The sequence below is a fragment of the Eptatretus burgeri genome, chromosome 10 (assembly GCF_056783735.1).
Source record: "Eptatretus burgeri isolate ZD-2024b chromosome 10, Ebu_testis_v1, whole genome shotgun sequence".
NCBI lineage: Eukaryota > Metazoa > Chordata > Myxini > Myxiniformes > Myxinidae > Eptatretus > Eptatretus burgeri.
In genome coordinates, this window is record NC_140970.1 from 104,100,939 (window position 1) to 104,115,397 (window position 14,459).

Genomic DNA, 14,459 nt, shown 5'->3' on the forward strand with positions numbered 1-14,459 from the left:
AGGGGGCCCCCTTTTGTCGCACTATCTCAGCGCGGGGGGAAACAGGAGGGGGTTGCTGATGCTCGGGGAAAGGAGGATTTTTATTCTGTCCCGGGTCCCGCGACGAGCGTCTCCACCTCGACCAGGTCGCGCCGTCCGCCTCCCGCCTTCAGCTCCCGGCACCGACGCGAGCACCCCCTCGTCCGTCTTCGCCGCCGCCACCTCTCCACAGCTCCGCCGACAACTCGTTCCAACGCACAGCTCGTTCCAACGCTCAACTTCCTTCCAGCTCCACCGACGACTCTCTTGAACTCCGAACTCACTCTTTCCAACGCACACCACCTTTCTGACGAACGCAGCCGCTTATATAAGCCCCGTGGCTTCGCCTTTGACCCCCTGCCTTCGACCTTTCACCTCGCTCCCCATTGGCCCGAGAAAAAGTGGGCGTGAATGCTTTTTGATCCATGAATTTGCATATAGCGACCGCCCTCCAACGCCCTGGAGGCGGGGCCAAATCGCCCCTCGCTCACCGATTGGACGGAACAAAAGTGGGCGTGAGTCGTTTTTGATCCGTTTTTCTGCGGAAAGTCCGTGATGTTTTGTACACGCTGTTCGGTGCGCGCCCTGCACGAGTCCAGTACCGGTACCCACAAGCGGCGCAAGAACGGTGGCGATGCGACGGTTGCGAGGTGTGACGGTAAAGGTCGTGGCTGTTGTGGTGAAGCGGCGTTGTGGTGGGTGGTTGATGTTGTGATGACTGTTGAGACGTGGTTGGTGGTGGTAATAATGGCGGTTGGTCCAAAATAAAGATAGTAAAAGAAAAACGGCTATCTTGAAGAGTCGCAGCACGCATGAATGACATTTATTCCCTCTAGACAACGGGTTTGGCCTAACTACACATATACTTACCGAGATATCTCACCTAAGGGACCTGAATGGTGGTTTGCGAATTTGGTCAACCACAACAATATATATATATATATATATATATATATATATATATATATATATATATATATATATATATATATATATATATATATATATATATATATATATATATATATATATATATATATATATATATATATATATATATATATATATATATATATATATATATATATATATATATATATATATATATATATATATATATATATTGTTGTAGATTTCCCGCCCGTTGGCGTGCGAGCGACCACATCGAGCCAATCGCGGCCACTTCGCCCACCGAACGGACAATCGAGTCGCGGCTTTCCGGATCAACGCCATAAACCAGTCAAAGGTGTGTTTTTAACCACACCACAACCTTGTCCGCACTCAACCCGCGCGCTTCAGGGTCCGATCGCCAAATCTTCGATTTACCTAATTATTTGTGCCGGTAGGTTACCGAGAGATTGTACCTCAACGGGACCGCTTGGAAACGAGCCGCTTAAGCAGCTCGCTTCCTTTTGGGATAACCGAGCAGGGTATTATCGCGCAGTCCCGTTGGACCCGATCACTTTACGTCTATTTAAAAACCAACTATATTCCGAGTGCAAGATGGGGCATTTCAATGAGGGAATGGATGCAACGAACAGGTTTACATTCACACAAGGATATTTATTATAACAAAGCACGTATGCAATTAAACAAGGCAAAACACGTATGCAATTATACAAGCGACAAAAGAACTACGACCGTCTATACGAAATGCGATGCAAACATTTACAGCACACGAAGCACTTAACAATTTCCTACTTATTAGACGGGCCCACGGACACACGTACGCAAACACACACACACACCCAAGAAATGGTGGCAGAGGCCTTTAATAACGAGCTCCAGCTCGGAGGACAAGTGAGCTGAAACCCAGAACCTATCTCGAACCTCTCCACCTCGTGTGGTCTTCAAGTTGTTTGGACCCGGGCTCCAGCGAGAGCGAGCTGGATCCAATCACCGTGAGCTGTGATCCTTGCCGAGCTCCCGCGAATCCTCCCGTGCTTCTCAACACATGCTGGTGCGACGAGGTGCCGATCCTTCCCGTCGATGCGTCGCTTCCCCGAGGATCCACCTCCGAGAAGAGGTCGATGAGTCGCACCAAGCCGGGAACCAAAATGGAGAACAAAGAGCTCCATGAACCAAGAAGAAGAAGCCACCACTCGCAGCCCGAGCCGAGCAACCGGCTTCACTTTCTTCCAAACAAAGCAGCTCAAAGCAAAAAGCTCTCCTGAGCCAAGCAGAAGCCAAAACTCACTGAACCACCAAAGCAAAAAGCCTCCTCCCAAGCCAGGCCTTGACCAAAGCTCACTGAGCCAGCCGAAGCAAAAAGCTTCCGAAGGCCTCAACCCTAACCCAAGCCAAACAGGACCCGTAGGTCTGCTGAGCGACTACTCTCTGCCGAAGCAAAAAGCTTACTAATCCAACTCCCTAACACGAACAAAGAAAAGATCTCCTCTTATCCTTCTCCCGCCCTTCCCCCGCTCCCGGTGTGACTCATGACTCATGCCCTCGTGCTCCATCCCCCGCTCAGCCACGGGTGGGAGGGAGTTGTTGACATCATGAGTCATGGGGTGGCAGGGTTCTTCTTGCTCTTAGCAGAAGAGGGGGAGGGATGTCTCCATTGTTTCGTTCCCTAACTATTAAATCGATCCGCAGTGCATCTAATTGATTTCTGAACATTTAAACAATGAAAGGTGAGCTATCTCGGCAACAAGCACTTATTGACATAGCTGACTAAATGAACCTGAATGTTGTGTGGAATCGAATTCCAAATTCGTAACTATATATATATATATATATATATATATATATATATATATATATATATATATATATATATATATATATATATATATATATATATATATATATACACACACACACACACACACGATTTTTCCCATTCTTTACCATCTCCTATTTATTGGCCACAAATTCCACTCGATGTCAGAGGTTTCTTCATCATGCACAGCCTCCTTGACACATACACACACACACACACGCACGCACACAGCTCAGTGCAGCTGAGCTCGTTCTTCTTGCATCCGCAGAGACACTGACATGCTTTTTTACACCCACAGTAAATGAGCTCATGGCATGCCCCAAATGCCTTTGGCAGTGTTGTCCAGTATGGTGTCACCCATGTTCTGTTCGCTTCCATCCCCATTGCAGTGGACTAGGAAGCACAGGGTTGGGCATCAGTGTTTGGCCCCACATGTACCGACCTTTATTCATGGCTCGTTCACGGTGTTCCAACAGCCATGCCTCCATCGGAAGGATATTTTCCATGGATCTTGAGCCCTGTGTGAAACGGATGTTTCTTGGCTTCTTTCAGTCGCCAGTCCATATGTTCTGCTGTACAGCAATACTGTCAATCTGGATGGTTTGCAGTTCAGCTAATTGGAGCTTGGCCAGTGTTGCTGCAAGATTCAGAAGGGATTCTGTTAGTGGCTCAAACATTTTCCACATGACTCAGCACGTTTCTTTCCCCGTCCCATGAAGGAGGAAACTTTGTTACACCCAGTCAAGCTATGGAATAGAGTCAGAGCTGCTGCCTTGTTCTGCTTAAGATTTATTCAATTGTGTGGCCCGCTACTAACTTGAATGTCTTCCCTGTACCAAAGGCGACCCACAGCTGCGAAATATCCAATCGGGTGATTGGAAACTGCCAGTACGACTACATCAGTATCCACTGTTTGGTAACTTTGTTGTTTCCTTGGCCTACACAGTCAGCTACTTGTATCATTATCTGTGTCTCCACCTCCTCATGGGTACATGGCTCTAGTTTGTTTGTGTCCTTGTTGACAGGCATGCATTTCACACTGGTCTCAAAGGTTGACATCAGTTCTTTCCCATGAGGTGGTGTTTCCTTTCTGATATGATCAGCCATGGGAAATTGAGGGCCTATTGTGAGAAGGAGTGGATCCCTGTTAAAAATCCTTATTCTTTTGCATAATGCTCCTGGCTCTCCTCCAAGCGTTGCTGATCTGAGTGATAACATTGAGGTGCCATTTTTTTTTTCGCCCAACACCACACCGCTCATCCAGCCAATGGACCAAGGGATCATTGCAACTTTTAAGGCCCATCACCTTCGTCGAAACTTCTCCGGGCTTAGCAGGGAACGTGATGCAGATGATGAGCTCAGCATCAAGACATTCTGGTGCCAGTTTAACATCAAGATGGCATTTAATATCACCCGCGATGCCTGATATCAAGTCATTTATCGGTGCATCAGTGGAGTGTGGAGGAAACTCTTTATTGAGGCAGTGATTGGGTTCAGAGGTTTCACAGAGGCTGAAGTCCGTGAAGCAAGGCAACAGATTGTGGAGATGGCCCAGTAAAAGTAAGTGGGATTTGAGGATGTTGACGAAGATGATGATGAGGATATGTTTCTCTTCCACAGGGAGGAGCTGAGCAATGAAGATATTCTGGCTTGGAGGAGGAGCGTATCAGAGAGGAATCGGAATCTAGTCCCTGAGGAGGTTGACCCTGTTAAAACCCTCACGACGAAGGTCACGGCTGAAGGTTTCAACTTATTCGATTAAGCCATTGCTATCTTTGATGAACATGATCGTGACTGCATGAGAAGTTCCGAGGTGCGGAAGGAGATTGAGAAGTTCCTGAAATACTACAAGGATGTCTACAAACAGAAAATGAAGACAGCCACTCAAGTCTCCATTATGAAGTTCTTCAAAAAACTCCCAAGCGAATCATTGGACAGCCTGGCATACCTGAATAAGCCACAAGCAATATGTACTGTATCCAACCCCAATCATGATGACACTTATTAAAAAGTAATTGATTTTAATGTTTTTAGTTGTTTTATGTTTTATTGATGCATTGTTTACTGCTTTTTTTTTGAGGTTTTATGTCGGTCATCAACCTTCAAAGGTTGAAATCTTCCCGATTTGGAACATAACCCTGATTTTTTATTTTTTTTATTTTTTACATTTTATATTTTGCCCCGATAACACTGCGTTTTACAGGAACGCATATCCCACGTTATAAGTGTCTTCCATATATGTATTGTTACGGATCTGGAAACCATAAGCATTCAACATACAGATGTCCCAAAAGTCAGTTATGTCGTTAAGTATGTGTGTAGTCAGATCCCTTTCCTTTTGTCTCGTGGGAGAATCAAAGGCGTGCGTTGCGATTTCTTTGGTTAGGTTATTAAATCTTTACATCCAACGAACCCTCCAACAAGCCATCAAACAACCATCCCATCTGCATGACCCTTCGGCCCATCACGATCCACCACCAACCAGCTGCCTTCTCGCACCCTGACGTGCTAAGGCAAGATCTCGCGGTTCCGGTTTCTCGGCTCCCACAAACGTTGTAACTCTTTCACGACAACCTTTGCAACATTGATACTGTTACTCGTCAAGTATGGGCCCGCGTGGAGGAGTGGCTGGGGTTTCCCGGCAGGGGCCGTTGCAATGTTGATACTGTTACTCGTCAAGTATGAACCCGCGTGGAAGAGTGGTTGGGGTTTCCCAGCAGGGGCCAAGGCCCTGCCCTGGAAAGTTATGCCGTGGGACCCTGTCCAATCAAAGGCGGACAGCGAGGTGTGTTCACCAAGGCCCCTCCCCGCTGGGGAAGGCCCATAAATTCCTGAGCACTCTCTGAGGCAGGGGTCTTTTTGGGGTCTTGGAGAGTCTTTTTGTGGTCTTGGAGAGTTTTTGGTGGGTTTTTGCTGTCACAAAAGGGATTTTTGCTGTTACGAAGGTCTTCGAGGCGGCGAACGTGTCTCTGCTGGCCCTCTTTCGTCAGACCATAAAAAAGTTTCATCTTGGTTTCGTCAGACCATAAAACTTTTTGCCTCGGTTTCAGTAACTCCAGATTTGTATTTTAGCATCCCTCAAACATGACTCAAGGTGGGCTTTTTTGAGTAATGGCTTCCTTCTTGCCACCCTACTGTACAGGCCAGACTTGTTGAGTGCTTGGGATATTGTTGTCACATGCACACAGTGACCGGTCTTTGCCTTAAAGTCATGTAGCTCTTTCAAAGTTGCCATTGGCCTCTTCGTGGCCTCCATGATCAGTCTGCTCCTTGCTCGGTCATCCAGTTTGGAGGGATGGCCTGATCTCGGCAGGGTCTTGGTGGTACTGTACACCTTCCACTGCTTAATGATTGTCTTGACTGTGCTCAATGGGATATTGAAGGCCTTTGAAATATTTTTATATCCATCCCCTGAGCTGTGCCTTTCCTCAACATTATCCCGGATGTCTTTTGAGAGCTCTTTGGTGCTCATGGTTGAGTCTTAGCTGTGAAATGTACTACCCAGCAGAGGAAACCTCCAGGAGCAGCTGATTTTATTCTGAAATAATCAGAATCACTACAATTTAAAGGCCCGGTCACACCTTGACGTTTTAGCCAACGTATGCCGATTTTTGAAAATTTTTTCTAAAACGCTGGCACACGTTGAATACGTTATGGGTAAGTTTTGATAACATTGAGAGCACGCTGAAAAACACTGCCATACGTCGTTGTACGTTGGCTTTAAACGTTGTACTTTTCGGTTGTCCTCAAATTTTTGCATGCTTGAAATTTCACGACGTATGCCGGCGTATGACTCACACGTTCCGCTACGCTGGCCACAAGTTGTATGCACGGTCTGCGATCGTTGACAGACGTCAACACATGCTACTTGTAAGATAATCATAAGTTGAGACACGCCGAGGTAATGTTTAGCGTACCCGAAACTTATTTCTAACCTATGATTAACGTGTTGTTGGCATGTTACACGATCGTTGCCACACGTCGACAGACATTACTTTTATGTTACTCATAGGCTGAAAGACGTCAGTATAATGGATCGTCCTTGCGTCAGCGTCCACGGCCACGGCCAGGACACTTATTTGCAGCATTCTTCAAACTTTTCTTCGGCATGACGAGGATGTTCACACTTCGATGTCTAGCTTGGCTATGATTCCAATTGTCCATCGGCAGCGTCTATTTAAAATAGTCGAGTTTGAGCGTTTTGACACGTTCAGAACAAACGCTTCAAATTTCCAAACCCCAGCGTCAAAAAACAAAGGCGAGTGACAGCAATTTAAATCGTTCATTGTAAACAATGAAAATAGTTGAGTGGTACCGTTTAAAAGTCGTTGAGTGTAAAAAAAATCGAATTGTTGAGCGCAAGCGTCTACTTTCAATAGTGGGGTTTGAGCGATTTAGCACGTTCAATAGAAACGATTAAAATTTCCGAGCGCCAGCGTCAAAAAACAAAGGCGAGTGACAGCAATTTAAATCGTTCATTGTAAACAATGAAAATAGCTGAGTGGTACCGTTTAAAAGTCGTTGAGTGTAAAAAAAATCCAATTGTTGAGCGCAAGCGTCTACTTTCAATAGTGGAGATGCAGCCATTTAAATGGTTGAGTGGCAGCCTATGAATAGCAAACCCTACGTCACCGGCAAAGATAAACTGCCGCACGATATGGATAAGTTAGGCTATCGTTGGGCATAGTTTGTGAACGCCGGCTACACGATAATTATTCGTTGGTATATCGTATCTATAAGTTATCGAAGCGCTCCATGCACATTATTAGTTCATTGTGCATTTGTCCAACCCCTTATGAATATACCTAAATCGTAAAAACAAGCCATAGCTCATTGTTGAAAAAGCGCCATAAAAAATTAGCCGCGAAGAACTTCGAACAATGGTGCAAAGATGTCTCCTACCCGTGGACACGCGGACGCAAGGAGGATCCATCATAACCCACACCCTCCCCCTCACACTAACCTACTACTGCCAACATGAACAAACTACTACTGATACTGATACTGATACTGTTACTGCTGACATGGACATCGACTCAAAAAGGACTCGAAAACACTGTTGGGTTCTCCTTTTATGAACACCATTTTTATATACCAATTTCCAAAACCGCTGGGAACACGTCTTTATATGGCAGTTGTAAGTTAGAAACACGTTCATTAATTTTTTTTGTCGACCGGAAGACGTCATTGGAATACGTCTACATACGTCGATGTGTGTTGGGACGACGTAAAGAATTGGTTCAAAGCACGTCAAACATAAGTTAGAAATAAGTTTCGCGTAAAAAAGACATTACCGCGACGTGTTTCGACTTATGAGTAGCTTATAAGTAGCCTTTGTGGACGTGTGTAAGCGTCCGTATATCGTGTGTACAACTTATCCCCATCGCATGCGGAACGTGTGTCATACGCCAAGTACGTCGTAAAATTTTGAACATGTTTAAAATTTCTTGACGTACTCTACTTACTCCGACGTATGATAGCGTACTTTAGCGTTCTACTCACGTATACCAAACTTACTCATCCCGTATTTGACGTGCCCCAACGTTTTAGACACATTTTTCTTAGGTCGGCATACGCAGTCACACCTTGGCAAGATCGCCAAGGTGTGACTGCGATGTTGACACTTCCATTTCCACGGCAGTTATGATTCGAATCGTTGTGCGTCAGCCTTTTAATAGGCTACGTCACGACATCGTCGGCGATGCGTGCAACGCGCTATGCCTAAGTTAGACTATCGTTGGGCATAGGTTGTGTAGGCCGACAACAGGTTCAGCATTCGTTGGTATAAGTTATCTATAACACAACGAAACGTTCTGTGTCCGTTACTAATATGTTATACATAAGACCAAGTCGCTATGAATACGTCCGAATCTTTAAAAAAAAACATCAAAAGTTCAACGTAAGCCAGCGTTTTACATAAATTTTAATACGTTGCCATCGCTGGTTAAAACGTCAAGGTGTGACTGGGCCTTAACACAGGTGGAGGCCAATTAACTTGGTGTGTGATTCTGAAGGTGATTGGTTACACCTGAGCTAATTTACAATTGTTATAAGGGGGAGACTGGTGTCAAGAGAGGAGTTGTGGTATTGTATGAGGAAGTCGGGAGTGGTGGAGAAGTATGTGAGGGTGGTGCAGGATATGTATGAGGACAGACAGCGTTGAGGTGTGCGGTCGGAATGACGGACCGGTTTAAGGGAGAGGTGGGATTGCATCAAGGATCGGCTTTGAGCCCTTTCCTGTTTGCAATGGTGATGGACGGGTTGACGGACGAGATCAGACAGGAGTCTCCATGGACTATGATGTTCGCGGATGACATCGTGATCTGTAGGGAGCAGGCTGAGGTGAGCTTCGAGAGGTGGAGGTACGCACTGGAGAGATGGGGAATGAAAGTCAGTCGGAGTAAGACTGAGTACATGTGCGTGAATGAGAGGGAGGGTGGCGGAATGGTGCGGTTGCAAGGAGTTGAGGTGGGGAAGGTGGATGGGTTTCAATACTTGGGATCAACTGTCCAAAGTAACGCAGAGTGTGGTAGAGAAGTGAAGAAGAGAGTGCAGGCAGGGTGGAGTGGGTGGAGAAGAGTTTCAGGAGTGATTTGTGATAGAAGGGTATCTGCAAGAGTGAAAGGGAAATAAAAGTATACAAGACGGTAGTGAGACCAGCTATGTTGTATGGTTTGGAGACGGTGGTGCTGACAAAAAGACAGGAAGCGGAGCTGGAGGTGGCAGAGTTAAAGATGCTGCGATTCTCGTTGGGAGTGACGAGGATGGACGGGATTAGAAATGAGTACATTAGAGGGACAGCGCAGGTAGGACGGTTTGGAGACAAAGTGAGAGAGGTGAGATTGAGATGGTTTGGACATGTGCACAGGAGGGATGCGCGGTATATCAGGAGAAGGATGCTGAGGATGGAGCCGCCAGATAGGAGGAGAAGAAGGCCAGAGGATGTTTATGGATGTGGTGAGGGTGGACATGTGGGTGGTTGGTGTGACAATGGAAGATGTGGAGGACAGAGCGAAATGGAGACGTTTGATCCGCTGTGGCAACCCCTAACGGGAGCAGCCAAAAGAAGAAGATAAGGGGGAGACTGATACACACACACACACACACACACACACACACACACACACACACACACACACACACACACACACACACACACACACACACACACACACACACACACACACACACACACACACACACACACACTTATTATTATTGGGAATGATATGTTTGCTGTTCAAGATTAACTTATGGTGGATTCTTGTCTGCTTTTCCAGGATATCCTGCTCCCCGGAGATGCCATAGTTGTGTGCAAATTGACAAAGGTAAGGTATAAGATGTAGGTAACCTGGGAAAAGGAAATTTTTCATTTTCATCCATGGTTCTGTTTTACCTGTCTTTTGTTATTTTTTTTCCTTTCTTTACAATTGAGTACTATTTCCACAGGCTTGAAGGCACTTGTCTGTGTCTGTCCGATCTGCCAACTCCTCACTCTGTCAGTGTAAGACTCGTGTTAAATACAAGATGAAAATTCATGTGACCATTGAATAATGTCCCTTTTGCACTGACTGGATACTTGAGAGTGACCATACTCACTTTTTAACTGCCTCAATTTCTGGCCTGACTATAAACTGTGATAATGGTGCTGCATTGGCAGAACGTTGTCACCAATAGTTTACCACCCTTTGGAGGGAATATTGTGCTCGCTGTCCTGGTGCTCCCATTCACTTATGGACAACTAAACTTTAGAGATTCTATGGTTCCTTTTGAAAAACTGGAGACTGGTGTGTTCCAATATGTTAGCCAAATTTTAAATTGCTGCCTGAAGTGATTGGTGGTACTTTGGCGGCAGAATCGTTGTTCCTCCGTAAGTGATGCAAACAGAAGACCAATGGTGCATTGAGTTGTGGTTTATTGTAAAGACCTCTGTCGCTGTCTCCCACCTTTTGAACCACTTTGTCCATCTCCTCCCTTCTTGTTTGCTCTCTCTTTACCCGACTCCTTCCTTCTTTTTTGCTCTCTTTTCCCGTCTCCTCCCTTCTCGCTTGCTCTCTTTTCCCGTCTCCTCCCTTCTCGCTTGCTCTCTCTTTTCCCGTCTCCTCCCTTCTCGCTTGCTCTCTCTTTTCCCGTCTCCTCCCTTCTCGCTTGCTCTCTCTTTACCCGTCTCCTCCCTTCTCGCTTGCTCTCTCTTTACCCGTCTCCTCCCTTCTCGCTTGCTCTCTCTTTACCCGTCTCCTCCCTTCTCGCTTGCTCTCTCTTTACCCGTCTCCTCCCTTCTCGCTTGCTCTCTCTTTACCCGTCTCCTCCCTTCTCGCTTGCTCTCTCTTTACCCGTCTCCTCCCTTCTCGCTTGCTCTCTCTTTACCCGTCTCCTCCCTTCTCGCTTGCTCTCTCTTTACCCGTCTCCTCCCTTCTCGCTTGCTCTCTCTTTACCCGTCTCCTCCCTTCTCGCTTGCTCTCTCTTTACCCGTCTCCTCCCTTCTCGCTTGCTCTCTCTTTACCCGTCTCCTCCCTTCTCGCTTGCTCTCTCTTTACCCGTCTCCTCCCTTCTCGCTTGCTCTCTCTTTACCCGTCTCCTCCCTTCTCGCTTGCTCTCTCTTTACCCGTCTCCTCCCTTCTCGCTTGCTCTCTCTTTACCCGTCTCCTCCCTTCTCGCTTGCTCTCTCTTTACCCGTCTCCTCCCTTCTCGCTTGCTCTCTCTTTACCCGTCTCCTCCCTTCTCGCTTGCTCTCTCTTTACCCGTCTCCTCCCTTCTCGCTTGCTCTCTCTTTACCCGTCTCCTCCCTTCTCGCTTGCTCTCTCTTTACCCGTCTCCTCCCTTCTCGCTTGCTCTCTCTTTACCCGTCTCCTCCCTTCTCGCTTGCTCTCTCTTTACCCGTCTCCTCCCTTCTCGCTTGCTCTCTCTTTACCCGTCTCCTCCCTTCTCGCTTGCTCTCTCTTTACCCGTCTCCTCCCTTCTCGCTTGCTCTCTCTTTACCCGTCTCCTCCCTTCTCGCTTGCTCTCTCTTTACCCGTCTCCTCCCTTCTCGCTTGCTCTCTCTTTACCCGTCTCCTCCCTTCTCGCTTGCTCTCTCTTTACCCGTCTCCTCCCTTCTCGCTTGCTCTCTCTTTACCCGTCTCCTCCCTTCTCGCTTGCTCTCTCTTTACCCGTCTCCTCCCTTCTCGCTTGCTCTCTCTTTACCCGTCTCCTCCCTTCTCGCTTGCTCTCTCTTTACCCGTCTCCTCCCTTCTCGCTTGCTCTCTCTTTACCCGTCTCCTCCCTTCTCGCTTGCTCTCTCTTTACCCGTCTCCTCCCTTCTCGCTTGCTCTCTCTTTACCCGTCTCCTCCCTTCTCGCTTGCTCTCTCTTTACCCGTCTCCTCCCTTCTCGCTTGCTCTCTCTTTACCCGTCTCCTCCCTTCTCGCTTGCTCTCTCTTTACCCGTCTCCTCCCTTCTCGCTTGCTCTCTCTTTACCCGTCTCCTCCCTTCTCGCTTGCTCTCTCTTTACCCGTCTCCTCCCTTCTCGCTTGCTCTCTCTTTACCCGTCTCCTCCCTTCTCGCTTGCTCTCTCTTTACCCGTCTCCTCCCTTCTCGCTTGCTCTCTCTTTACCCGTCTCCTCCCTTCTCGCTTGCTCTCTCTTTACCCGTCTCCTCCCTTCTCGCTTGCTCTCTCTTTACCCGTCTCCTCCCTTCTCGCTTGCTCTCTCTTTACCCGTCTCCTCCCTTCTCGCTTGCTCTCTCTTTACCCGTCTCCTCCCTTCTCGCTTGCTCTCTCTTTACCCGTCTCCTCCCTTCTCGCTTGCTCTCTCTTTACCCGTCTCCTCCCTTCTCGCTTGCTCTCTCTTTACCCGTCTCCTCCCTTCTCGCTTGCTCTCTCTTTACCCCTCTCCTCCCTTCTCGCTTGCTCTCTCTTTACCCGTCTCCTCCCTTCTCGCTTGCTCTCTCTTTACCCGTCTCCTCCCTTCTCGCTTGCTCTCTCTTTACCCGTCGGTAAGTGTGTGTTCCAGGTTAGATTGCCCCTCGATGGGGAATTATTCGTGTGCCGGGCTGTGAACCTTTGAGGTAGTGTTATTCTTTTCTGTCTTTTATTTTAAACAATCATCTCCTCACCATCTTCTCCACAACCGCCCTCATCTCCTCACCATCTTCTCCACAACAAACAAACATCTCCTCACCATCTTCTCCACAACAAACAAACATCTCCTCACCATTTTCTCCACAAACCACCATCATCTCCTAACCATTTTCTCCACAACCGCCATAATCTCCTCACCATCTTCACCACAACCGCGTGAAGACGGTTATTCCTAACACGGCCCTCGTTTGATGGCAAGATCGGATCAAAATGGCAAAAGGGGCGGAGGCAGCCGGGGGTGAAGGGTCGAAGGTGAAAGAGCAAGCACCCCCACCCCCCCCCCCCGAACCTGATAAAAAGCCGTGCTGAAACACCGAGAAGCCAGTTGAGTTTGGAGCCTGGAGTCCAGTTGAGCGGTTGAAGAGACGCCGAGTCGTCGACGAAGAGCGCTGGGAGAGAGCGTTCAAGTTCGCGCTGCACTCGTGTGGTGGAGTCGAGAAGAGCGCTGGGAGAGAGCGTTCAAGTTCGCGCTGGTGTGGTGGAGTCAGGAAGAGAGTTCGGAGGTTGGAGTGCAGGCAGAGACATCGAGGGTCGCCCAGCGAGTCACCAAGAGGGTGGCAGGTCTCTCGGAGACCGCTCGGTCATCCCGGCTCCAAGCAATTATAAAGGCTTATGAGCCTGGTTCTTCCTTTCTTTCTTGGGGTTTGCATGAAAGTCTGTGGCGCCTTGTCCATAAGTCACAAACTGATTAAGTGCATGTACATAGTAAATAGACATCGGCTGTAGGTTTTTGCTCATGTTTTTTTTCCCCATTCCCCCCCCCCCCCATTCATTGCATTGCTTGCATGCCTGTGGAAATAAATGTCCCCATTCTTGAATGTCACCTGCTCGTTGCGTCCCTTCCTCCATTGACTGCCATAATTGCATTCGGAATAATTAGCTGGCTGATTATAAGCCGATAAAACGTACATCTGGTCCGACGGGGCTTGGCGATATAGAACCACTCGGCAATCGCAAACGGAACGAGCTGCTTAAGTGGCTCGTTTTCGTGCAGGCTCCTTTGAGGTATAAACTCCCAGCATTTCTGTCTGCGCGAATAATGAGGTACATCGACAATTCGGCGATCCACCCTGTAGCGTGTGGACAGAAGAGTTGGCTGGTTTATGGTGTGGTTAAAAACACCCGAAGCTGGGTTTCGGCGTTGATCCGAAAGTTGCGACTCGATTGCTCGTTCGGTGGGCGCCCGCAGCCGCAATTGAGCTTAAGGCGGTCGCCCGCACGCCGGACGGGTGAGAATCTACAGCAATGTACTAGACGATCCATGAACCCGTTGGGTTGCCCTTGTGACAGCGGTTGATGAAAAAAAAAAAAAATCATTTCAGGAAAAAAAAAAAGATAGCTCCAGCAAACTATACCGCAGAAGTTGTTTGCATTGATCAAATACTCCCGAAGAGTACTTGACTGAATCGGGAATTGATTTTTTTAATTGTTTTCTTTCCCTGATTTGAACAACACTTGATACTGCACACCGCAGGAGAATGGTGAGTAAGGTGACCCTAAATTTTTTGCGCTATCTTGGACCGTTTTCGCTGTATTTCAGGAACATACATATAATACAGTGGGGAGAACAAGTATTTGATACACTGCCGATTTTGCAGGT

General features: G+C 47.5%; 1 protein-coding gene across 2 annotated transcripts in view; it reads left to right on the plus strand.

The window, feature by feature from the left end:
- KLHDC10 (kelch domain containing 10) overlaps nucleotides 1–14,459 on the plus strand; it is a 69,782-nt gene that overhangs the window by 45,609 nt on the left and 9,714 nt on the right. For both annotated transcript variants that reach the window (XM_085899774.1, XM_085899773.1), the window contains exon 7: nucleotides 10,024–10,071. In XM_085899774.1, coding sequence (XP_085755900.1) covers nucleotides 10,024–10,071 — 48 coding nt within the window. The remainder of the gene's footprint in view (nucleotides 1–10,023; nucleotides 10,072–14,459) is intronic.